Source organism: Octopus bimaculoides, chromosome 2 (assembly GCF_046866305.1).
Source record: "Octopus bimaculoides isolate indiv1 chromosome 2, ASM4686630v1, whole genome shotgun sequence".
Lineage (NCBI taxonomy): Eukaryota > Metazoa > Mollusca > Cephalopoda > Octopoda > Octopodidae > Octopus > Octopus bimaculoides.
The window spans coordinates 187,993,065-188,015,564 of NC_142929.1; the positions used below are offsets into that span (position 1 = coordinate 187,993,065).

Genomic DNA, 22,500 nt, shown 5'->3' on the forward strand with positions numbered 1-22,500 from the left:
TGTTCTAATGATGGCAAAACTATTCATCACCTTCATCACTCACCACCAGTTGCTATCAATCATCATTCGTCGTCAATAATCACCAGTCACCAATCACCAATCATGATTAATCATCATCATGATCATCATTATCATCATCATCATCATCACAGTTATAGTCATTATCTATTTGTATTGTCTCAACAACACTGCTCGTACGGTTTTCACACCAGTTGCTCCGTTGCTCCACCGACTCCTCGTAATTTTCACTTAATACATTTAATGTTTGCCTTCCTCAAAATTTTGGCTGTTGATGATGGTTATTTTTTTCTTTCTTTTTTTTTTTTCTTTTTGATGGTTTAAAGTTTGGGAAGTGTGTCCCTTATAATAAGATCCTAACAAGGCACAAAACCAGCAATTTCGAAAAGAAGGGCTCAGTCTGTACTTGACTGGTAATTCTTTTGTCGACTCGGAAAGATGAAAGTCAAAACTGATCCCCACCCCACCTCCACCCCCACTTCCGGTGGGATTTGTGTAGTCTTTATGTCATAGTTCGTATTTTAATAGTTTCAGTCACTAGACTGCAGTCATGCTGGAGCACCGCCGTGAGGAATTTTCAGTCGAATGAATCGCTCCAAGTACTGATTCTTTTTAAGCCTGGTACTTATTATATCGGTCTATTTTGCCGAACCGCTAAGTGGAAGAAACGCAAACACAGCACCACCGGTTGTTAAGCGGTGCTGCGAAACAAACACAGACGCACGCGCACGCGCGCACATACACGCATGCACACACACATACACGCACGCACGCACATGCACACACACACACACACAGACTCATACACACACTCACACACGTACACACGTACACACACACACACACACGTACACACACACACACACGCAGCTTTCAGTTTCCGTCACACTTCTATATTACAGGTGTATTATTGACAGATTCGTTGGAGGGTGGAATTGAATATACCTGGTGGTATTTGTTCCTGCTTTCTGTGATGTGAGTTCAGACTTCACTGAGGTCAGTAGCACAGAATCAATATGCACTCGTTAAGATGAAGTGTATATTAACGCAGCCTCTATATATACCTGTGAAGTTGATGCGTATCACACACCTGGAATATACACCTGTAAACATAAAGTGATTAACACACACCCGCAATATACACTCCTAATGTAGAAGTGTATATTAACATATCTAAGAAGTGTATTAACACACCTTGATTATACACCTGTAAAGAAGTGTTTATTGACACACCTTTAATGTACAGGCGTGGCTGTGTGGTATGAAGTTTGCTTCCCAACCACATGGTTCCGGGTTCAGTCCCACTGCATGGCACTTTGGGTGTCTTCTACTATAGCCTCGAACTGACCAAAGCCTTGTGAGTGGATTTCGTAGACGGAAACTAAAAGAAGCCTGTTGTATATCAACATATATACTTACAAGTGTGTGTGTGTGTGTGTGTGTGTGTGTGTGTGTGTGTGTGTGTGTGTGTCTTTGTGTTTGTATTTGCCCCCTCGCCAACTGACAAGCTGTATTAATGTGTTTAGGTCCCCGTAACTTAGCAGTTTGGCAAAAGAGATCGAAAGAACCAGGCTTTGAAGAAAATGCTGAGGTCGATTCATTCGACTGAAAATTCCTCAAGGTGGTACTCCAGCATGGCCGACCCTGAATATACACCCGTAACGAATACGTTTCTATAAACATGCTCCAATATACACCCGTAAAGATGAAATGTATCGAAACACTTATCACTACAATAGGAGTCGCACCTGCATCCCTATATCACGTGACCATGTGACCGACCAGGTTATCAGGTGTTGTTACACATCGCTTGTTGCAATGCGCCTTCAAATGACGCCAGCCCACTGTCTAAGTGAGCAGGCCAACAATACCCCCACCCTTGATAAAAAACGGGATAGGAGCAGCGTGAAATGAAGTGTTTTGTTCAAGAATACAACGTGCCTATTATTATTATTATTATTATTATTATTATTATTATTATTATCATTATCATTATCATTATTATTATTATTATATCAAGGATTATATTGTTTGGATTTGGTTTGGAAGATTCTTTATGTGAGTTCGTGTGTTGAAGCATGTTTTGTTGTGTCTGGGGAAAGTCATTCTCTCTTAGTGCCTTATAATTTAACACACTCACCGGTAAAATTTCCACTCATTTCCTCCTTTATTTTTCTAGAAGTTTCGTTGAGTTTTGCAACCTTTTCAACGACCATTGTAAAGGTTGCAAGACGCAACGAAAATTTTAGAAAAATGAAGTAGGAAATGAGTGGAAATTTTACCAGTGTGTGTGTTGAATAATAAGGCACTAAAAGAAAATGACCCTCCCCAGACACAACAGAATATTGTTTAATATTTCCTTCTTTGTATATGGCAACATGTAACAGGAAAGGTATTTTGACTGCTATTTCTACCATGTCAAGAGACCACAAAATGTCTCCTTCATTTGATGAACCAATATTTGGACTATTTAACCACAACATATGGTTACCCTCTGACCTCTACATATGAATACAATCTTGTTATTTGGCCTCTACATGTAGCTACATTCAAGCCATTTGATCTTTAAATGTGAATACATTCTTGTTATTTAACATCTACATGTGGTTACATTCCAGCCATTTGATCTCTACATGTGAATACAATCCTGTTGTTTGACCTCTACATGTGGTCATATCTTAACTATTCAATTTTATTTGTTGTTGTTGTTGTTTCCAGGTGAGATAACTTTCGTAATACAAAAGAAAATTGCATAGTTATCTCCCTTTACCGTAATTTAGTCTATCAATGAGAGATGGTTACGTTGATTTGCTTGTCTCTCCCGTTTTATGTTATTTGGCGACTTAAATATTAAATTTCTGAGGCCAGAATCGTTTTTTCTTTTGTGAAGGGGTGTCATAAAATTAGAAATTGAATCACTCCAGAGGACATTCACTAAACGAATTAAGGGCCTGACTGATCTCGATTACTGGGACCGCCTTAAAGCCTTGAAACTCTACTCTCTCCAGCGCCGCCGCGAGCGGTACATCATCTGCACGATGTGGAGAATATACCGCCAGCATTGCCCAAACGACCTGAACATTAGTTTCAAGGTTCATCCAAGGCTGGGACCACGAACCATACGTCCCCTGCCCAATTCAGGATCACAACATATAGGTACACTGCAACACAATTTCTTTTCTTCAACAGGCCCTGCCCTGTTTAACATTGTCCCGAAACAGATCAAAGAGGAAAAGGATCCCATCACCTTTAAACAGAGCCTGGGCAGATTTCTTCAAGGAATACAAGATGAGCCATCTGTACCTGGACACAACTCACTCAACAAGAACTCACTACTTGAATGGACCTTAATACTACAAAACTTGACTTAAAAAGGATTTAGTTAATCCTATCAGGTGGTGCTATTAAGTCAGACATGGCCTGGACCAATCTTTGGTCGAAACATATCTAAGTTTTATCTAATTGTGAAATTTAGGCCTTATATTGACGATACCTCAATAGCCAAATATCAAATTTGATATTTAATGAATTTAATGCATACGTTTCTCGTCAGATAAAGGCTAAAAGAAGGGACAAAAAGCAGCAATAAGTTAGGATGGTGGTGATGATGATGATGATGATGATGATGATGGTGTTGCCTGTCTTAAGTCGGTGTGTGTATGTGTTTGTGTTTGTATGTGTATATGTGTATGATATATGTATATGGATGTATGAGCCTTCTCAGGTCGTATAGAGATTGCTGGAGAAGGTTCATTTACACAGGACCTGCTCAAGGGCAGATCATCCGCCAAACAAGATATCTGTACTTGGGTACACACACATACACACACACTCAAACAAACAAATGTGTGTCAGCGTGTGTACACGCACGCACATACACACACACACACACACGTACATACATACATACATACATACATGCATGCATGCATAGACACATACACATACATACATACATACATACATACATACATACATACATACATACATATATACAAAAATAGCCTGTTGTTGATGTTGAAATTCGAATGAAAGAGCCTTGGATCTTGGTTAGAAACCGTCTCTTTCTCTATTGACAACAAATCTTGAAAACTGAATAATTATTAATTATACACACACACACACACACACACACACACACATATATATATATATATATATATATATATATATAGGGAGAATTCACAAAAAAAAGACGAAGTCAGGTGGTGTAGAAAACAAACAGATGTATTAGTATAACGCTCGGGAAGTGAAAATGTCTTTAACGTTTCGAGCCTACGCTCTTCCACAGAAAGGAACACAGAAAGAGACACGGGGAGAAAAAAAGACTGTGTAGTGGCTCTCTCTCTCTCTCTCTCTCTCTCTCTCTCTCTCTCTCGATATATATATATATATATATATAGAGAGAGAGAGAGAGAGAGAGAGAGAGTCATTCATGAAAATCACGGAATATCCTATCAAGCGTTTATTTTTGTCACATTTAACAGACCCGAAGTATTTTATTCACTTTATTTGTCTATTAGTATCAAAAGAGCCCCGATGTTGTTGTACTCCCTGTTCAAGGGTATCAACTGGTTATTGTCTCTTCTTACACGCCACTGTCGTCTGCATCCATCCATTCGTCTCAAATTAATCATTCCAAGTGACTTTTTCAATAACAACCAAAATAACGACATAACTGTTTTCTTTTCTGATTCACTGTCTGACGAAAGAACACACAAGCCCTCCTACCAACTAATTTTAACTATACTAACCCCTTATTTTCCCGTTTTGCGTGTTTATTCGTCACCAATTAACCCAGTGGCTTTCAACTCTGATGATTAACGAATTCTCTATTTTCGTTTCAGATTGCTCAGATGCTTTAAAAAAGGACCACAAGAAACCTGGAGTCTATTTAATTCATCCTGTTGGATCACCATACAAAGTTCATTTACTTTGTGTTGACGGCTGGACTGTCATACAAAGACGTTTTGATGGATCAGAAAATTTCCACAGGTAAGAGCTGTAACCGTTAGCATATAATTTATAGTCGCTGTATGGTAAGAAGCTTGCTTCCCAACCTCATGGTTCCGGGTTCAGTCCCACTGCGTGGCACATTGGGCACGTGTCTTCTACTGTAGCCTCGGACCGACCAAAGCCTTGTGAGTGGATTTCGTAGACGGAAACTGAAAGAAGCCCGTCGTATGTGTGTATGTGTCCTACCATCGTTTGACTGCTGGTGTTTGTGTGTTTATGTCCCTGTAACTTAGCGGTTCGGCAAAAATAACCGATAGAATAAGTACTGGGCTTACAAAGAATAAGTCCTAGGGTCGATTTGCTCGACTAAACGTGGTGCTCCAGCATGGCCACGGTCAAATGGCTGAAACAAGTAAAAGAATAAAAGAATAAAAGAATGATCTACACAAATCTACAATGGTTTATGTAACATCTATAATGGTTTACGTGGCCTTGTGGTTACGGCGTTGTACTCACGATCGCTAGATCGTAGTTTCGAATCCCGGACTTGGCGGCGCGCTGTGTTCTTGAGCAAAACACTTCTTTTCGCGTTGCTCCACGATCATTTCGACACATGACACGTGATATACTTCTGCATCTGTACAAACAATGTCAATTTGATGGAGAGAGTGATCTAATGCACTGCACAAACATTGGATGACTATAAACAAATCATGTGTGCAAGTTGCCCTGCAAAAACTGAACACTCACATGTCGTCTTCGACGAGAGATTCCGTATAATAGTTTACTTAAGATCTACGATGGTTTATAGAAAAATCAACACTGGTTTATGTAAAATCTATAATGTTTTAGGTCTGTATAAGATCTGTAACGGTTTATGTATTTATGATTTTACTGAGAAGCCAGTACCTGTGACCTTCACGGGTTCCTTTGTTCAAATCGAGGTCTGTTGGATAAAACTTGGGCATGGAGGGAATTCCTGCTGAGTGATGCTCTGTGACAGAAGTGTAGCGGTGATTCAAAGCCGAACCGTTAGGTATCCGATCATGCATCCCGATCAAACAACAGTAGTTTCACGTGATCGGTCTATTAAGCAACTAATCGCGTGATTCAATTTTCTAGAACTTTCTCCTTGTACCCTATAAAAAGGCCACTTTTGGCGCAAATTGTAAAATGTAGAGGCAGCTGCACGTTGTGTCCTCATTCTCGTCAATGGTTAAGACAAATGGCAGATAATCGACAGAAATCTCCGTCACCACGAATATAGCACAAAAGTTTCCAGTTATGATGGGTCAGCTAAAGATTGCTGTATTAGTAAGCTTGTCATAAATCCAAAACAGTATATATTTCCTAGTAAGAAATTATTGCTGTTAATATTTGTAAAAGACCAAAAATCTTCCGTTAAATGTTCTAGTCACCACCATTGCAGCAAACACACTCGCGACATAAGTATTAAACATGATGGGGTACAGTGTGGCCTAAGGTTGAGATTAGGTTTGACGGTAAACAAGAGTTGTGTGTGCTGTTGAATGGAGTCGACCTGGTTGGAGGAAGTAGACAACTAATTAGTCTAATTTGTTTTGTTTTTTGTTTAATAACGGTGGAACTTGCAGCGCCCATGACTTCCATCTATATTTCAGGACTTCCGAGGTTAGTGGGAGGAAGGGTGGCAATTATTCTGAAGCCGAAGTGCTGGCTCAAATGCTTATAACCGGCTCAAAAGCTTGTAACTAGCTCAAAAGCTTGTAACTGGCTCAAATGCTTGTAACCGGCTCAAATGCTTGTAACCGGCTCAAATGCTTGTAACCGGTTCAAATGCTTGTAACCGGCTCAAAAGCTTGTAACCGGCTCAAAAGCTTGTAACCGGCTCAAATGCTTGTAACCGGCTCAAATGCTTGTAACCGGTTCAAATGCTTGTAACCGGTTCAAATGCTTGTAACCGGCTCAAAAGCTTGTAACCGGCTCAAAAGCTTGTAACCGGCTCAAATGCTCGTAACCGCCTCCAATTCTTGTAACCGGCTCAAATGCTTGTAACCGGCTCAAATGTTTGGTGGTGGTGGGGGGGGGTGTAATTAGAGTATCTGTAGTGTAGTTGTTTTGCATTGTTTGTAATGATGGTGATGGTGGTGATGTTGTTGCTGCTGCTGCAGTACTCGTGGTAGTAGTAGTAGTAGTAGTAGTAGCAGCAGAAGCAGCAGCAGCAGCAGCAGCAGCAGCAGCAGCAGTAGTAGTAGTAGTAGTAGTAGCAGTCGTAGTAGTAGTAGTAGTAGTAGTAGTAGTAGTAGCAGCAGCAGCATTAGTAGTAGTAGCAGTAGTAGTAGTAGCAGCAGCAGCATTAGTAGTAGTAGCAGTAGTAGTAGTAGTAGCAGCAGCATTAGTAGTAGAAGTTGCAGTAGTAGTAGTAGTAGTAGTAGTAGTAGCAGCAGCTGCAGCAACAGTCGACTTTGCCTTTCATCCTTTCGGGGTCGATAAATTAAGCACCAGTTACACACTGGGGTCAATGTAATCGACTTAATCCCTTTGTTTGTCCCCTCTCTGTGTAGCCCCTAGTGGGTAGTAAAGAAATAAGAAACGTTAGCACGCCGGGCGAAATGCTTAGCGGTATTTCGTCTGTCTTTAAGTTTTGAGTTCGAATTAAGCCGAGGTCGACTTTGCCTTTCATCCTTTCGGGGTCGACTTTGCCTTTCATCCTTTCGGGGTCGATACTGGGGTCGATCTAATCGACTGGCCCCTTCCCCAAAAATTTCGGGCCTTGTACCTAGAGTAGAAAAGAATATACGTATATAAGTACGTACGTATCCAGGCACATACGTATGTTTGTATGTGTGTGTATGTGCGCGCGCGTGTGTGTGCGTTCATTTATAGGCACATAGACACGCTGTTGGTTCGTGTGTGTCATATTCGATGGCGAAGAACAAAAGCGATCAGATATTCACTGTTCGAATCCACCAGATTCAGAATCTGTAGATACATTATTGTAGAAAGAACCTAACCCGCCGCTAGGAATGGTGGAAATTTAACGAGTGTGCACAATCGCTAATGAAATTCCAACACAAGGAGTGAAGCATAGCGCTCTTACTTTTTTTGTCCTCGAAAGCACTGCAGATACAGACCTGTTGTTTACATTCGTCGATAAAAACAATTTGAAGATATATACTATAGAAGGCGAAATTTTGGTATAAACATGATACTTTAGTTAAAGTCCAGCCAGAGACTGTTTTATTATTCATGCCACAGACGACTAATAATATTTGTGCCATTTACAACATACATCTGTAGAATAATTATTCTTCTGTGTTGTAAAAACAATATTTAGTATCTTAAATTATATAACATGATTTCTCTACAGACTTTCTATAGAAACTAGAGCAAGCACTGAAAGCTATGACATTTCGTATACGAATACGTCTATGTAAACAATGTGATCGCAGATAGAAAAACGGGTAATGGGTGTACATGGATATTTCAGGAGTTCTTGCTCATTCTTCAGTATCACATCGAACCCATTAACCATCCACAAACATGTTGCTTAAACAACCAGTAAATTTAGCAATAGATATAAATTATATGTAGTTGACATGAATATATGAAACTATCAGCCACTTAAGTTTCATAACCGTCTCAAATGCTTGTAACCGTCTCAAATGCTTGTAAGCGGCTCAAATGCTTGTAACCGACTCAAATGCTTATAACCGGCTCAAATGCTTGTAACCAGCTGAAATGCTTGTAACTGGCGGCTCAAATGCTTGTAACCGTCTCAAATGCTCGTAACCGGCTCAAATGCTTGTAACCGGCTCAAATGCTTGTAACCAGCTCAAATGCTTGTAATCGGCCCAAATGCTTGTAACTGGCTCAAATGCTTGTTACCGTCTCAAATGCTTGTAACCGGCTCAAATGCTTGTAACCGGCTCAAATGCTTGTAACCGGCTCAAATGCTTGTAATCGACTGAAATGCTTGTAACCGGCTCAAATGCTTGTAAGCGGCTCAAATGTATGTAACCGGCTCAAATGCTTGTAAGCGGCTCAAATGTATGTAACCGGCTCAAATGCTTGTAAGCGCTGCAAAATTACCCAAGGTACGGATCATATTATCCTTAAAAGAAAAATGGATATTTTGTATATTACGCGTCTCAACACAACTCCTTACTAATTATTGCCAATGAAGGAAATTGTATACAGTGATTTGATCTGCGGCGATTAACAGTGAAAACTCGTTTAAATGAACCCCGTTGTCTTAAAAATGTATAAATATATTCGATAAAGTAGTCCTGAATATATGTCTGAAAAGTTGGAATGGTCACAATGTGGATGGTGGTCGAATGACGGGAACAAAACCAGAAGTAGTGTTACTAGTTATGTCTGGAGGCAAGAGAAACGTGGATCATGGCCTAATTATTCGGTCGACCGAATGCCTGCCTCAAACCGGCTGAAACACAACTGAACTGAGGCTACACAGCAATAATAACAATAAGGAGGGAGGCTTCCATGTGGTCGTCCCCCTTGCTAGAAATAGTAATCAACTTACAGTTCGGGAAAGAGACGTGTGTATCCAGTTTAAAGTAATCCTAAATACGTTATGCTTTAAATAGACAGAATGATCACAGGTGGAGCGTTTTTTTAACATAGGACTGCTTAATCAGGGTTGACACGAGATTAAACAATAACAACAACAATAGTAGCAGCAATAGGTGAACCAATGAGTGCGCCTCTACGAACTGAACGAAATAGAAACCAAACTCCTTCATATCACATACTACCACCTTAAAATGGAAGACCACAATGAACAATATAGTCGTAGACGGGATTGTAATAACCGTTGGATCAGAGCGAACTTAGGGGTTAAACAACAATAATAAGACCAACAATGAATTATCAACTGTTACATCCTCAGTCCCGTCTACTGGTACTACAAAGTTATCTGTTCTACTGAACCATCCAGCCATTCTATTACACATTATCCGTGGGTTTTATTTCTACATTCCACTTAAAGTTTATAACTACCTTCATCTTCCTTCTCTATAATCACATAAACACATTCAAATAGTGCCGAGTGTGTGTGTGTGTGTGTGTGTGTTCTATTTGCGTGTATCCTTATGTCTGCTTTTGATTCCCCACAATCGCTTGACAACCAGTATTGGTTTATTTATGTCTCAATAACTTACCAGTTCGGTAAAAGAGAGCGATAGAATAAGTACAAGGCTGTCGATTTGTTCGACTAAACCCTTCAAAGTAGTGTCTCAGAATGGCTGCAGTCCAGTGACTGAAACAAGCAAAAGATAAAATGTATATGAGTGAGTGAGTGAGAGAGAGACAGACAGACAGACAGACAGACAGACAGGCAGAAGGCAGAGAGACAGACAGAGAAATACTCTCAAGGAATTCAGGAGAGATTCTCAAAAGAGTTTATACTCGAAGGATTGGAAAACAACTACTTCTTTGGCGATCAATATTACCTACAAATTAAGGCGGTGAGCTGGCAGAATCGTTAGCACACCGGACAAAATGCTAGGCTGCATATCGTCCGCCTTTAAGTTCTGAGTTCAAATTCTGCCGAGGTCGACCTTGCTTTCATCCTTTTGGGGTTGAAAAATACGTCCCAGTTAAATACTGGGGTCAATGTAATCGACTTTCTCCTTCCTTTGAAATTGTTGGTTTTATGCTAAAATTTGAAACCAATATTACCTACAAATACAAGGTGCCGCAATGGAGACAAAAGTCACATCAACGTTTGCGACACTAGTAATGAGACATCTGGAAGAAAAACTTTTATGCCCTGATTAGGGTATAGATTTTTGATCATCATTTCCAAACCTAACTACTGAGGAACTGGAAAAGATTCTTGGATGACTGCTTCACATTTTTCTTTAAATTCTTTAAATTAATAAGCAGCATTCATGAGTCGGTCGAGTTCACAATGGAAATGAATGAAAGGGAACTCTCTTTACTGAAAATTCTAATAATTAAATAAAATGTGACAGTTACGACTGATCTCTACTACAAAGACATAAATACACACCAATGTTTACATTTGAGACCTTGCCACCCTTCCCACATAAAAAGGACAAGGCGTATATTTTCAATAGCTACAAACACAAATAAATGAGAGAAACGACAGGTAGAACAAAATATGTTACTTCAAAATGCTAATAGGTCCCGCCATAACCAAAGCAAAAGAAATACCGATCTCTGCCTTACAGCTTACAGAGAAGTACTCATACAGAGGCTGCAAAAAATATATATACAAATATAAATATTCCATTTGTAATTCTAAGAATCACAACATCATGCATTCAGCTAAATGATACCTCACAATTCCACATTAATCATCAAATCTTCGACAAATATTTTTTTAAAAATCGCAAATCATCAACAGCCGAAGACAACCATCAAATCTCATGAGACTCCTAACAAAGGCGAGATTCACATCTTATGTTATAGGAATTCTAAGTCTGAAACTAAACTGGAAATCGTCAATACCATTACTAAAAACAACTTCCTCTATACGCATTGGCCCTGAATATGTATATTTGAATGACGAAAGCGCTTACACATAAAATACACATTATACACAAATTTAGTGACATTCTGTTAAATAAAGATAGTTAATTATTTACATTATTTACATTTGACGGATATTTGTCCTCATCTTGTTTGTTGTTAACACAACGTTTCGGCTGATATACCCTCCAGCCTTCATCAGTTGTCTTGGGGAAATTTCGAACCCTGCGTTCTCATTCCTCAGGTACTTTTCGATATTATTATTATTATTATTATTATTATTATTATTATTATTATTATTATTATTATTATTATTATTGTTGTTGTTGTTGTTGCTGTTATTATTCAGATCACTGCCTGAAATCGAACTCGGAATCTTGGGGTTAGTAGCCACCACTCTTAACCACTACGCCATATGTCCGTAGGCAAAAATTAAAGAAACCAGAAATCCGTAGTGGTTAAGAGCGCGGGCTATTAACCCCCAAGGTTCCGAGTTCGATTCCAGGCAGTGACCTGAATAATAATAATGATAATAATAATAATAATAATAACAACAACATTGGAAAATACCTTAGGCTTTTCACCTATGGCAGGGAGGCGGGCGGTTGGAACGTAACATCCGCGATAGTCGAGGGATTACTGCAATAATAGATGAGGGTAAAGTTCAGGTTGTGATCGCTATTTTCGGAGTTATTAAAATCAAGGATTATTAAGGCAGCGAACTGCCAGAATCGTTGATACGCCGGACAAAATGCTTAGAGGCATTTCATCCGGCTTTACATTCTGAATTCAAATTCCGCTGAGGTGGGCTGGCAGAGACGTTAGTACGCTGGACGGAATGCTTTGCGGTATTTCGCCGGTCGCGACGTTCTGAGCTCAAATTCCGCCGAGGTCGACCTTTTAATTTTTTTTTTCCTTTCGGGGTCGATAAATTAAGTACCGGCGAAACACTGGGGTCGATGTAATCGACTAGTCCCCTCCCGCCAAATTTCAGACCTGGTGCCTTTGGAGGAAAGGATTATTACTATTCATTTTGCTGCTGCTGCTGCTGCTGTTGTAATTAACCGTTTGTAGCGTGGCATGTTTTGCATTGGATGAAAATGTGTGGTGACCCCTTTTCTTGGTGCCCGAAACACTTGTTTTGTTTAATGACTAATTTGGGAATTCAACACACACACACACACACACACACACAAGTATATAATTACGGTTGAAAAGAATAAGAATTGGCGTAGTTCATGGTTAAAGACAGGACTGTGGTAATTTGTGGAGGGATGAGTGGGTTGGAAGTGTCTGAGTGGTGGAGATAAGAGACCAACCAACTTCGAGGATCAGAGGTCATGTGACCTTGAACATCATCAAATAAGAGCAAAGGTTTGTCAATATTATAGAGATGTAAAGGTGGCAAGTTGACAGAAACGTTAGCACGCCGGGCGAAATGCTTAGCGGTATTTCGTCTGCCGCTACGTTATGAGTTCAAATTCCGCCGAGGTCGACTTTGCCTTTCATCCTTTCGGGGTCGATTAAATAAGTACCAGTTACGCACTGGAGTCGATATAATCTACTAAATCCCTTTGTCTGTCCTTGTTTGTCCCCTCTGTGTGTAGCCCCCTGGTGGGCAATAAAGAAATAAGAAACGTTAGCACGCCGGGTGGAATGCTTAGCAGTATTTCCTCTGTCTTAATGTTCTGAGTTCAAATTCCGCCGAGGTCGACTTTGCCTTTCATCCTTTCGGGGTCGATAAATTAAATATCAGTTGCGTATTGGGGTCGATCTAATTGACTGACCCCCCCCCCCTCCCACAAAATTTCGGGCCTTGTGCATAGAGTAGAAAAGAATATTATAGAGATGTGCTTTTCTAGAATACAGGAATCATCACGTTGCGGAAGAGTTGCACGAAGAAATCTCTCCTGAAAAATCTTGATGCAATGTTGAGTTCTGTAACGCGAAACTTAGTTTACCAGTTTACCTTTGATTTTACTGTCGTACGAAAATCAATAAACATGATATTTATACGTTTCATGTTACGGCAAGATTTTCATGATTCCGTTGCTTTGGTAACGAGTTGGGTGTGGAGTATCTATACTCGTACCTCAGTTATATGTTTATTCTGCTCTGAATTAACTGGATATGTTGCTTGATCCGTTAAAAACTGCCACCAGATCTCCCTCAAATCATACCCCTATCACATTAAACAATGTAGTCTTAGATATCCCCGCCCGCAACAAAAAAGACTGATTGATCACGGATGGACTGCTTCTCGATCAGGTTAACCTAGTGACTTAGTTCATTTGACCTCCCATGTGATTGGAAAGCAAACTTCTTACCGCGCAGCCACGCCTGCGCCCTGGTGAACGGAGGCCGAGGAAACTGGTGCCGGAGGGTTTGAGTGAGCTAAAGGGATATTGGATAGTTTGTGCGTATATTGTGTGGAGAAGACAAGAGAAATCTGACGGGTCACTATCCTCGTCTCTCTACGGACTCTCCATTTCCGTGAGTTACTCATTATCGTTGCTGTTTCATTTCTCGTACTCTATCAATAGCATCTGCAACGTTATCCTTAATTCCATTCCATCACGGACCAACTACATTCTCCCGATTACAGCTGTACGGAACCTCCTCCACAAATAATGATCCTTTGTGTTCTAGAATTACCCACAAATAACCAATATTCATTATTTACATTTGACGGATATTTGTCCTCATCTTGTTTGTTGTTAACACAACATTTCGGCTGATATACCCTCCAGGCTTCATCAGGTGTCTTGGGGAAATTTCGAACCTGGAATCTCATTTCTAAGGTATTTTTCGATGTTGTGTTAACGACAAACAAGATTCGTCAAATGTAAATAATGTAAATAATGTACATAATTCCTCATCTCCCAAATAAACAACCGTAATATCCAATATTGATTCCAAATTTTGGCTCAAGGCCAGCGATTTCGAGGGAGCGGGAAAGGTAATGATATCGATCCCAGTACTCAACTGGCACTTATTTTATCGGTCCCGAAAGGATCAAAGACAAAGTAGGCCTCGGCGGAATTTGAACTCAGAACATAATAAGCCAGACGAAATACCGCTAAACACTTTGGTCGGTGTACCAACGACTCTGTCAGTGCGAGGTTTTATCGAGATTGTTGCGCATTATCATGAAATTGTCTCAGTCCATGGAAATGGAAACTTTCGGTTGGTCTTTGAGAGAATGATTTCTTGTCTCCTCTAATGAGTCCAGAGACCCTGAATAGGGGTGGCATAATACCGCGCAGCTCCACTGAGTAGGAGGCAGACAGAGGAGAGAGATAGCACATCAGAAGGCCAGAGTGTCTTCGATAACGAAATCATACAAGATCAGACGAGTGGCTTCAGTTTGCCTTTCATCCTTTCGGGGTCGATGAAGTAAGTACCTGTTGAGCACGGGGGTCGAGGTAATCGACTGGTCTCTTCCTCAAAATTTCAGGCCTTGTGCTTATGATAGAAAAAATATGGCAAGAATGGTCCGAGTGTACGGGCCTACTCTAAGCATACACCTGTAGACTGAAGGAAGGTGATGTGGAAAGGGCACTTGCCCTTCTGGTCAGGACGACCGTGGTTTTGTAGGGTCTCCACGAACAGCCGTAGGAAGTCTCCGTCTTTAGGGGAACTTTTCGCTGTTAGAATTTATATTCATATCGTTTTTACTTTTTACGCAATTCTTCATGTAACTTCACATTGTATTATTTTGTACCGTCCCAATATTTTTTATGAACGCTTAGCGGTAAATAAAAAATTATTATTACGCTAGTGTAAACTAATTTAATTAGCAGGTATTTTATTTTGATGTGTGGTAATAACGTGTCTCCTCAGATCTTAACAATCTTTCTTAGGATTCTTGCAGAGTATAGGATCATATTTTTCTACCGGTCGACAATGCGAGTTTCAATTCCAATTTTTTTCAGTCCTTTATTAAACATTCTGGATGTTGTGCCAAATGCACCGATTACTACAGCAATAATAATTGTTTCGATCTTCCACAGTCTCTTCAACTACATCCTGATATTTCTCAGTGTTTTTCAATCTCTTTAGTATCGACCCGGCTATCATAAGGAATGGCAAAATCTATGATTTGACACTATTTGTTCATTTTATCTTTTATGATCCGGTCTTCTTGCTTCAATAGTATAGTCAGTCTTAATGGGGAAACCCCACATGATCTTGTAATTACCATTTTCTATCGCATCCTCTGGTTCCTCTTCATACCACTTTTCTGTTGTTTTGAAGCCGAACACTCGACTAAAATTCAAATTTATTCAATGTAGAAACGCAGTCTGCATTTATACTCTTTTTCTGCTAATATGCAAGTATATTATTATTGTTGTTGTGGTTGTTGTTGCTATCGTTATTATTATTATTATTGTTGTTGTTATTATTATTATTATTATTATTATTATTATTATTAGTATTAGTATTAGTAGTAGTAGTAGTAAATTTCACTCTTTTGTGTGCTCTATTTCGTCTTTTGATCTAGTGCACAATATCTTGGCCCCTCTGACGAATAAAGGAAGTTTCATCATCATTATCATTATTATTGTTGTTGTTGTTGTTTATTTATGTTGTTAAAGAACTTACCATAAACCTAATTGTGTTTTATTTTCTCTTTTATTCTTCAGATCTTTCGATGAATACCTTTCTGGCTTCGGCAATTTCTCTGGAGAATTCTTCGTTGGTTTAGAGAATCTTCATCGTATGACCCTCAGCCAGGCCTACACCCTACGAGTTGACGTCAAAAGCGCCGCTGGCAAATGGTATTTTGCTGTATTCAACAATTTTGCAGTGTCTGATGAGACTGACCAATTCCGTCTCAAATTAGGCAACATGACAGCTAGCAATTCCGATGACGTTATGGATCAATCACGTGACAGACCCTTCAGTACTTATGATCGTGACAACGACGATTGGTCAGGTGGTAACTGCGCTCAACATTTCCGAGGCGGATGGTGGTCGGGTAACTGCATCACGAATCTCAACCAAATGTGGTGCAGCAACGGTTGTTTGAGATGGGGTGACACCCGCGTGGTCTCTTCTATAATGCGCATTCGACCGACATCCACCGCTGATCCTGACGATATGACTGAAACCCCCAATCCAGTCGGTTTCTCAATCAAAGAATAAACTTAATTATTCAAGAACTGTTTAAGATGATTTATAATTGCCTTTAATTAAAGAACAATAAATATTCAAAAATTCTAAATTCTACCACACCAGATCTTTTCGCCCTTCATATCTTCTGAAAGTCACACACGTGACAACACACACTAAAAATAATCACATCAAGTATACTAAATATATTAACGATGGTGGTTTGTTGATAACTACTACAATTCTGGACACGTAATTTCTGTTTAGTGGATAAAGGAAAAATTAAACATTTCTGAGAACAAGAATTAGGATGAAGAATATAAATAATAAATTGGTAAATTAAGAACAAAAATAAAAGAAATAATAAATTATAGTTATAAATAAATAAAAATCTAAAAGATAACGATAAAATGATTTCTCTGCAGTTATATCTTTTGGCAAGAACAATTCTGTGTAAAACATGTAAAATTGTTTAGTTTTTTTCTCGTTCTTTTCTTTTCGTGTGTATCGTTATTTTTTTAATAAGTATAACTGAAATAATTGGCATAAAATTCTTTGACGTACATTTCTCCGTGTATTAACCTTCAATGTGCTATAAAAACATATTTGAAAAACAGCTTTCTTTTTTATTCAATCAGAATGATTCTAGTTATTTCTGTTGTTATTCTTTGTTTTCCTTTCAGTTTACCATTCTTTACTGGGTTTTAAGAGAGTAAGGATGAAATGTTTCGCATTTTTTCGCCTTGTTTCCTTCATATTTTTTCATGTTTTAACACAAAATAACACAAAACGAACCACAAAACAACACGAAACCAAACGCTGTTAATGGATCTTCTAAAAATAATTAATAATATGCATTATGTTGCGGCGAAAATGGCACAAATGTATGACACAGTTTTCGTTGACACGACGCCCTGCTATCATCATAATCACCATCACCAACACTACTACTACAACCTTCATCACTACAACAACAACAGCTACTACTACTACTACTACTACTACTAATAATAATAATAATAATAATGGTTTCAATTTTTTCCACATGGGCAGTAATTTTGCGGGTGGGGGGTGATGAGTCGATTACAGCGACTCCAGTGTTTAACTGGTATTTATTTCATCGACCCCACGAAAGGATGAAAGGCGAAGTCGACCTCGGCGTAATTCGAACTCAGAACGTAACAGCAGACGAAATATCGCTAAGCATTTCGCCCGGCGTGCTAACGTTTCTTATTTCTTTATTGCCCACAAGGGGCGAAACATAGAGGGGACAAACAAGGACAGACAAAGGGATTCAGTCGATTATATCGACCCCAGTGCGTAATTGGTACTTAATTTTTCGACCCCGAAAGGATGAAAGGTAAAGTCGACCTCGGCGTGATTTGAACTTAGAACGTAGCGGCAGACGAAATATCGCTAAGTATTTCGCCAGGCGTGCTAACGTTTCTGCCAGCTCACCGCCTTCGGCAAAAGAATTTGATAAGCTCAGAAAATATAAAGATCTGCTGATCGAAATCGAAAAGCTGTAGCATCTCAAGACGGTTACAACACCAGTGATTGTAGGAGAAATTGGAATGATGAAAAAAGGAACTGAAAATTATTCAAGAATGATCCCTGGCTGACCACCCATGCAGGATGTGCAAAAGATTGTCTTAACTGGTAACGTCACACGTATTGAGAAGAGCATTGTCGCTGGGAATTTTCTTGCCTTTTCCCTCTTTATTTTATTTGTTTACTTTTTACTTTTTTATTTTTTCCTTTTTTTTTCTCTGTCTTCCACTTTTACTCTGTCACATGACTTTGTAAATGAACAATCTGGTGGGTTTATCATAATGGCCTACCGATGTATACAGTACGTTTCTCTGTCCTAGGTGTCAAGAAGACACTCGGCAAGAAATCGAAACAATTGAATGAAGATGCTAATAAAATAATGATAATAATAATAATAATAATAATAATGAGAAGAAGAAGAAGAAGAAGAAGAAGAAGAAACCTTTCTACTATTGATACAAGGTCTGGAATTTTGCAGGACGGATTAGTAAATTTCATTGACCCCACTGCTCGTCTGGTAATTATTTTATCGACCCACGAAAGGTTAAAAGGCAAAGTCGACCTCGACGGAATGTGAATTCAGAACGTAAAGCCGGAAGAAATGCCGCTCTGCACTTTGTGCGGCGTGTTAACGATTCTGTCAGCTTGCCATGTTGTTTCAACTTTGAATAAAAACCCAGCAATTTTAGTGAGAGGGGATTAGTTCCCTAGCTCAACAAGTACTTGTTTTATCAAGTCCAAAAGAATGAAATGCTCAACATAAATTTGGCCTCGGTGGTATTTGAACTCAGAACGTAAAGAGCCGGAAGATATGCTTCTAAGTATTTTGTTCAACACGCTAACGATTCTGCTTGTTCATGTAGCTGCCCAACACTGACAGGGCATAGTCTGAGAGCATGGACTTCAGTCGGTCACGTTACCTCCTGCTTTACCTCCTGGATCCAGGAAGATAGTCTGTATTACGTGATCCAGACCTTTATGAAATTATACAACTACTCTGCCTCTCGATTTCTTTCGACTTGAAGTTACGTATACCTTGTAGCTGTTGACTATGGGCGCGGATGCTCATGACTTGGAAATTATGGTCTCGTCGATGGCTGCCACATCAGTATCTGGTAATTAGGAGCCGTTGAGCAGTGAGCTTGCTTCCAAGGCGACGGTAGCCTACATGCATTCACACTGACTCTTCTGAATAAATCCACATTTGCATGAAAGGGAGTAAGTGAAAGTTAGTTGTGGGTGTTTCTTCTAGTAAGTTCTTTTGTTTACGGTTCCTCGCAAATCTTCCATTTCGTTGGGTATTTAGTTTTTACTTTGTTGTAATTTCTTGCATTGATGTTTTAGAATTTGTGAGTTTGTTGACCTGTTGAGATGATGAAGTCATCATTGGTAATGTATATAGATGTGATCCATTAATTGTTTTGTTGTTTGTGCTTACAGCAGCGTAGTCGGTAATTTCTTTTATTTTACGTAGGAGTTGTGTTGGTGTAGCTTTGAATTATGTTGCGTTTATCCTTGTGATATTGGTGGCATGTGGTGGTGATGTTGGTAGCGGTGGTGATGGCAGAAGTGGTAGCGTGGTGATGATGATGCTGTCGATAGTATTAGTGTTGTTGCTGGAGTGGGTGTTGGGGGTAGCGTTGTTTAAATGCATCTCAATCGTTCGATCGAATTTCCCGGGGTTTTTGGTATCTTTTATTTGCTTCAATCATTAGACTGCGGCCATGCTGGGGCAGCGGTTTGAAGAATTTATATTAGAATGAATCGACCCCTGTACTTATTTTTAAATTAAAACCTGGTACTTATTCTATCGGTGTCTTTTGCCGAACCGCTAAGTTAAGGAAAGTAAACAAACCAGCACCGGGTCTCAAGCGTTATGGGGGACAGGCACAGACACAAAGACACACACACAAACAAATACACACACACATATACATATATATATATATATATATATATATATATATATATATATATATATATATATATATATATATATATATACACTCACACACACACACACACACACACATACAACGGGCTTCTTTCAGTTTCTGTATACCAGATCCACTCACAAGGCTTTGGTCGTAATGAGGGTATAGTAGAAGACACTTGCCAAGGGTGCCACGCTGTAGGACTGAACCTGGAACAATGCGGTCGGGAAGCAAGTTTCTTACCACGTTTTTTCTTTTATTGAATGTTGAATTTCGAAACAAATAGACCAATAAATAATGGCGTATGAATTTTCGGTCAAAACTCTTCGAATACAAAAAAATCGCAGGCTGCCACGGGGCGAACTCAATCTTTACATCAGAGGTTCTCAACCTGGACCCATAAGACCCTTTAAGGGTCCAAACAAGATTTTGTTGGTAAAATTTATGAGCAATAATTGGTTTTGCTTCAACAATACACATAATATTTTAACAAATTTTTTGTATACAGTTCCTTAAAATATTTAGTTATAAAACTATAATAAAGTTTTTTAAGCAACGACGCAGGCATGGCTGGGTGGTGAGAAGCTTGCTTCCCAACCACACGGTTCTGGGTTCAGTCCCACAGCATAGCAACTTGTGTAAGTATCTTCTACTATAGCCTCGGGCCGACCAAATCCTTGCGAGTGGATTTGGTAGACGGAAATTGAAAGAAACCTGTCGTATGTATATATCGCTAACTCCGCAAGTTCCTTTCTGATGAAGAGCATAGGCTCTAAACGTAAAAGACTTTCTCACCTTCCCGAGCGTCAAACTAATACACTTGCTTGTTGTTTATACACCTGTCTTCGTCTTTTGTTTTTCTGTAAATTTCAACTATATATATATATATATATATATATATATATATATATATATATATATATATATATATATATATATATATGCAACACTTATTTTAGTGCTGTTGACACCGCCGGATTGAATGGTACTGTCCAGGTGTCGAAACCATAATGATATCCGTGGGGCAGCTGATGATGGAGGTATGTTGGATTTTTGGTAAGGCTGTTTTTGCATATGTGGATTAGTATTATTGGACTGTTGGCATGGCTGCGGAATAGTTTTATAACACATCCTTTTGATATATATATATGTCTATATGGAAAAAAGTCAAGGTAGAAAATGCTAAAATAATTTTGTAAAAAACATTTCAGTACTGGTTTCGGTCATTGAGACTTTTTCAACTGTAAGTATGGAAAACAATTAAATTTTGGAAAAATTAAACGAACAGTTGTGTGGTAAGTAGCTTGCTTACGAACCACATGGTTCCGGGTTCAGTCCCACTGCGTGGCACCTTGGGCAAGTGTCTTCTACTATAGCCTCGGGCCGACCAAAGCCTTGTGAGTGGATTTGGTAGATGGAAACTGAAAGAAGCCCGTCGTATATATGTATATATATGTATGTGTGTGTATATGTTTGTGTGTCTGTGTTTGTCCCCCCCCCCCAACATCGCTTGACAACCGGTGCTGGTGTCTTTACGTCCCCGTAAATTAGCGGTTCGGCAAAAGAGACCTATAGAATAAGTACTAGGCTTACAAAGAATAAGTCCTGGGGTCGACTTGCACGACTAAAGGCGGTGCTCCAGCATGGCCACAGTCAAATGACTGAAACAAGTAAAAGAGTAAGAGAGTAAAGAGAGTATTCAAAAACAAGGGGCATTTTCCTTGTCTCTGCCTGTCACTGTCTCCTTTGTTTACTCTTGTTAATTTGTTCCCGGAGACCGCTCGCAAAGTAGAACAATAATGTCCTATGGTAACAATGTTATAAATCGTAATTCGTTGACAGAAAAATATTTTGCCTGTAAAATTTATGAAACTCGTAAATAAATGGCGATAAAACAACAATAGAATGTAAAGAATATTTCATGTAAAGTAAAAAGAATGTCAAGATCATTTATATTAAAGATATTATTATTATAATCATTTTCTGATTCACCTTCACTCGCACTAAACTCGCACACACCATCAGTTGTAGACGCAATCACCGATTCACAAGTACTCGTGGACAGACTTGTAGATTCCTTTAAAAAAAAAAACAAGTGTAGATTCGCACTCAATAAATTTCTCGGATAAAGGCAGAAGAATTTGTTATTGTAGTAGAAACTTTTACGGCGAGCTGGTAGAAACGTTAGCGCTCCGGGCGAAATGCTTAACAGTATTTCGTCTGCCGTTACGTTCTGAGTTCAAATTCCGCCAAGGTCGACTTTGCCTTTCATCCTTTCGGGGTCGATAAATTAAGTACCAGTTACGCATTGTCCGTCCTTGTTTGTCCCCTCTATGTTTAGCCCCTTGTGGACAATAAAGAAATAAGAAACTTTTGCACTTTGTTAAAAGTTTCGATCTTCGGCTTGAAAAATAAAACTCGTAAACCC

The 22,500-nt window shown here is 39.2% G+C and overlaps 1 protein-coding gene across 1 annotated transcript in view; it reads left to right on the forward strand.

Moving 5' to 3' along the window:
* The window catches only part of LOC106867244 (uncharacterized), a 25,773-nt gene extending 8,572 nt beyond the window's left edge, over positions 1-17,201 (forward strand). Inside the window, exons 2-3 of the mRNA XM_052965908.2 lie at positions 4,866-5,013; positions 16,119-17,201. Coding sequence (XP_052821868.2) covers positions 4,866-5,013; positions 16,119-16,620 — 650 coding nt within the window. The 3' untranslated portion in view covers positions 16,621-17,201. The remainder of the gene's footprint in view (positions 1-4,865; positions 5,014-16,118) is intronic.
* Positions 17,202-22,500: the final 5,299 nt, after the last annotated feature.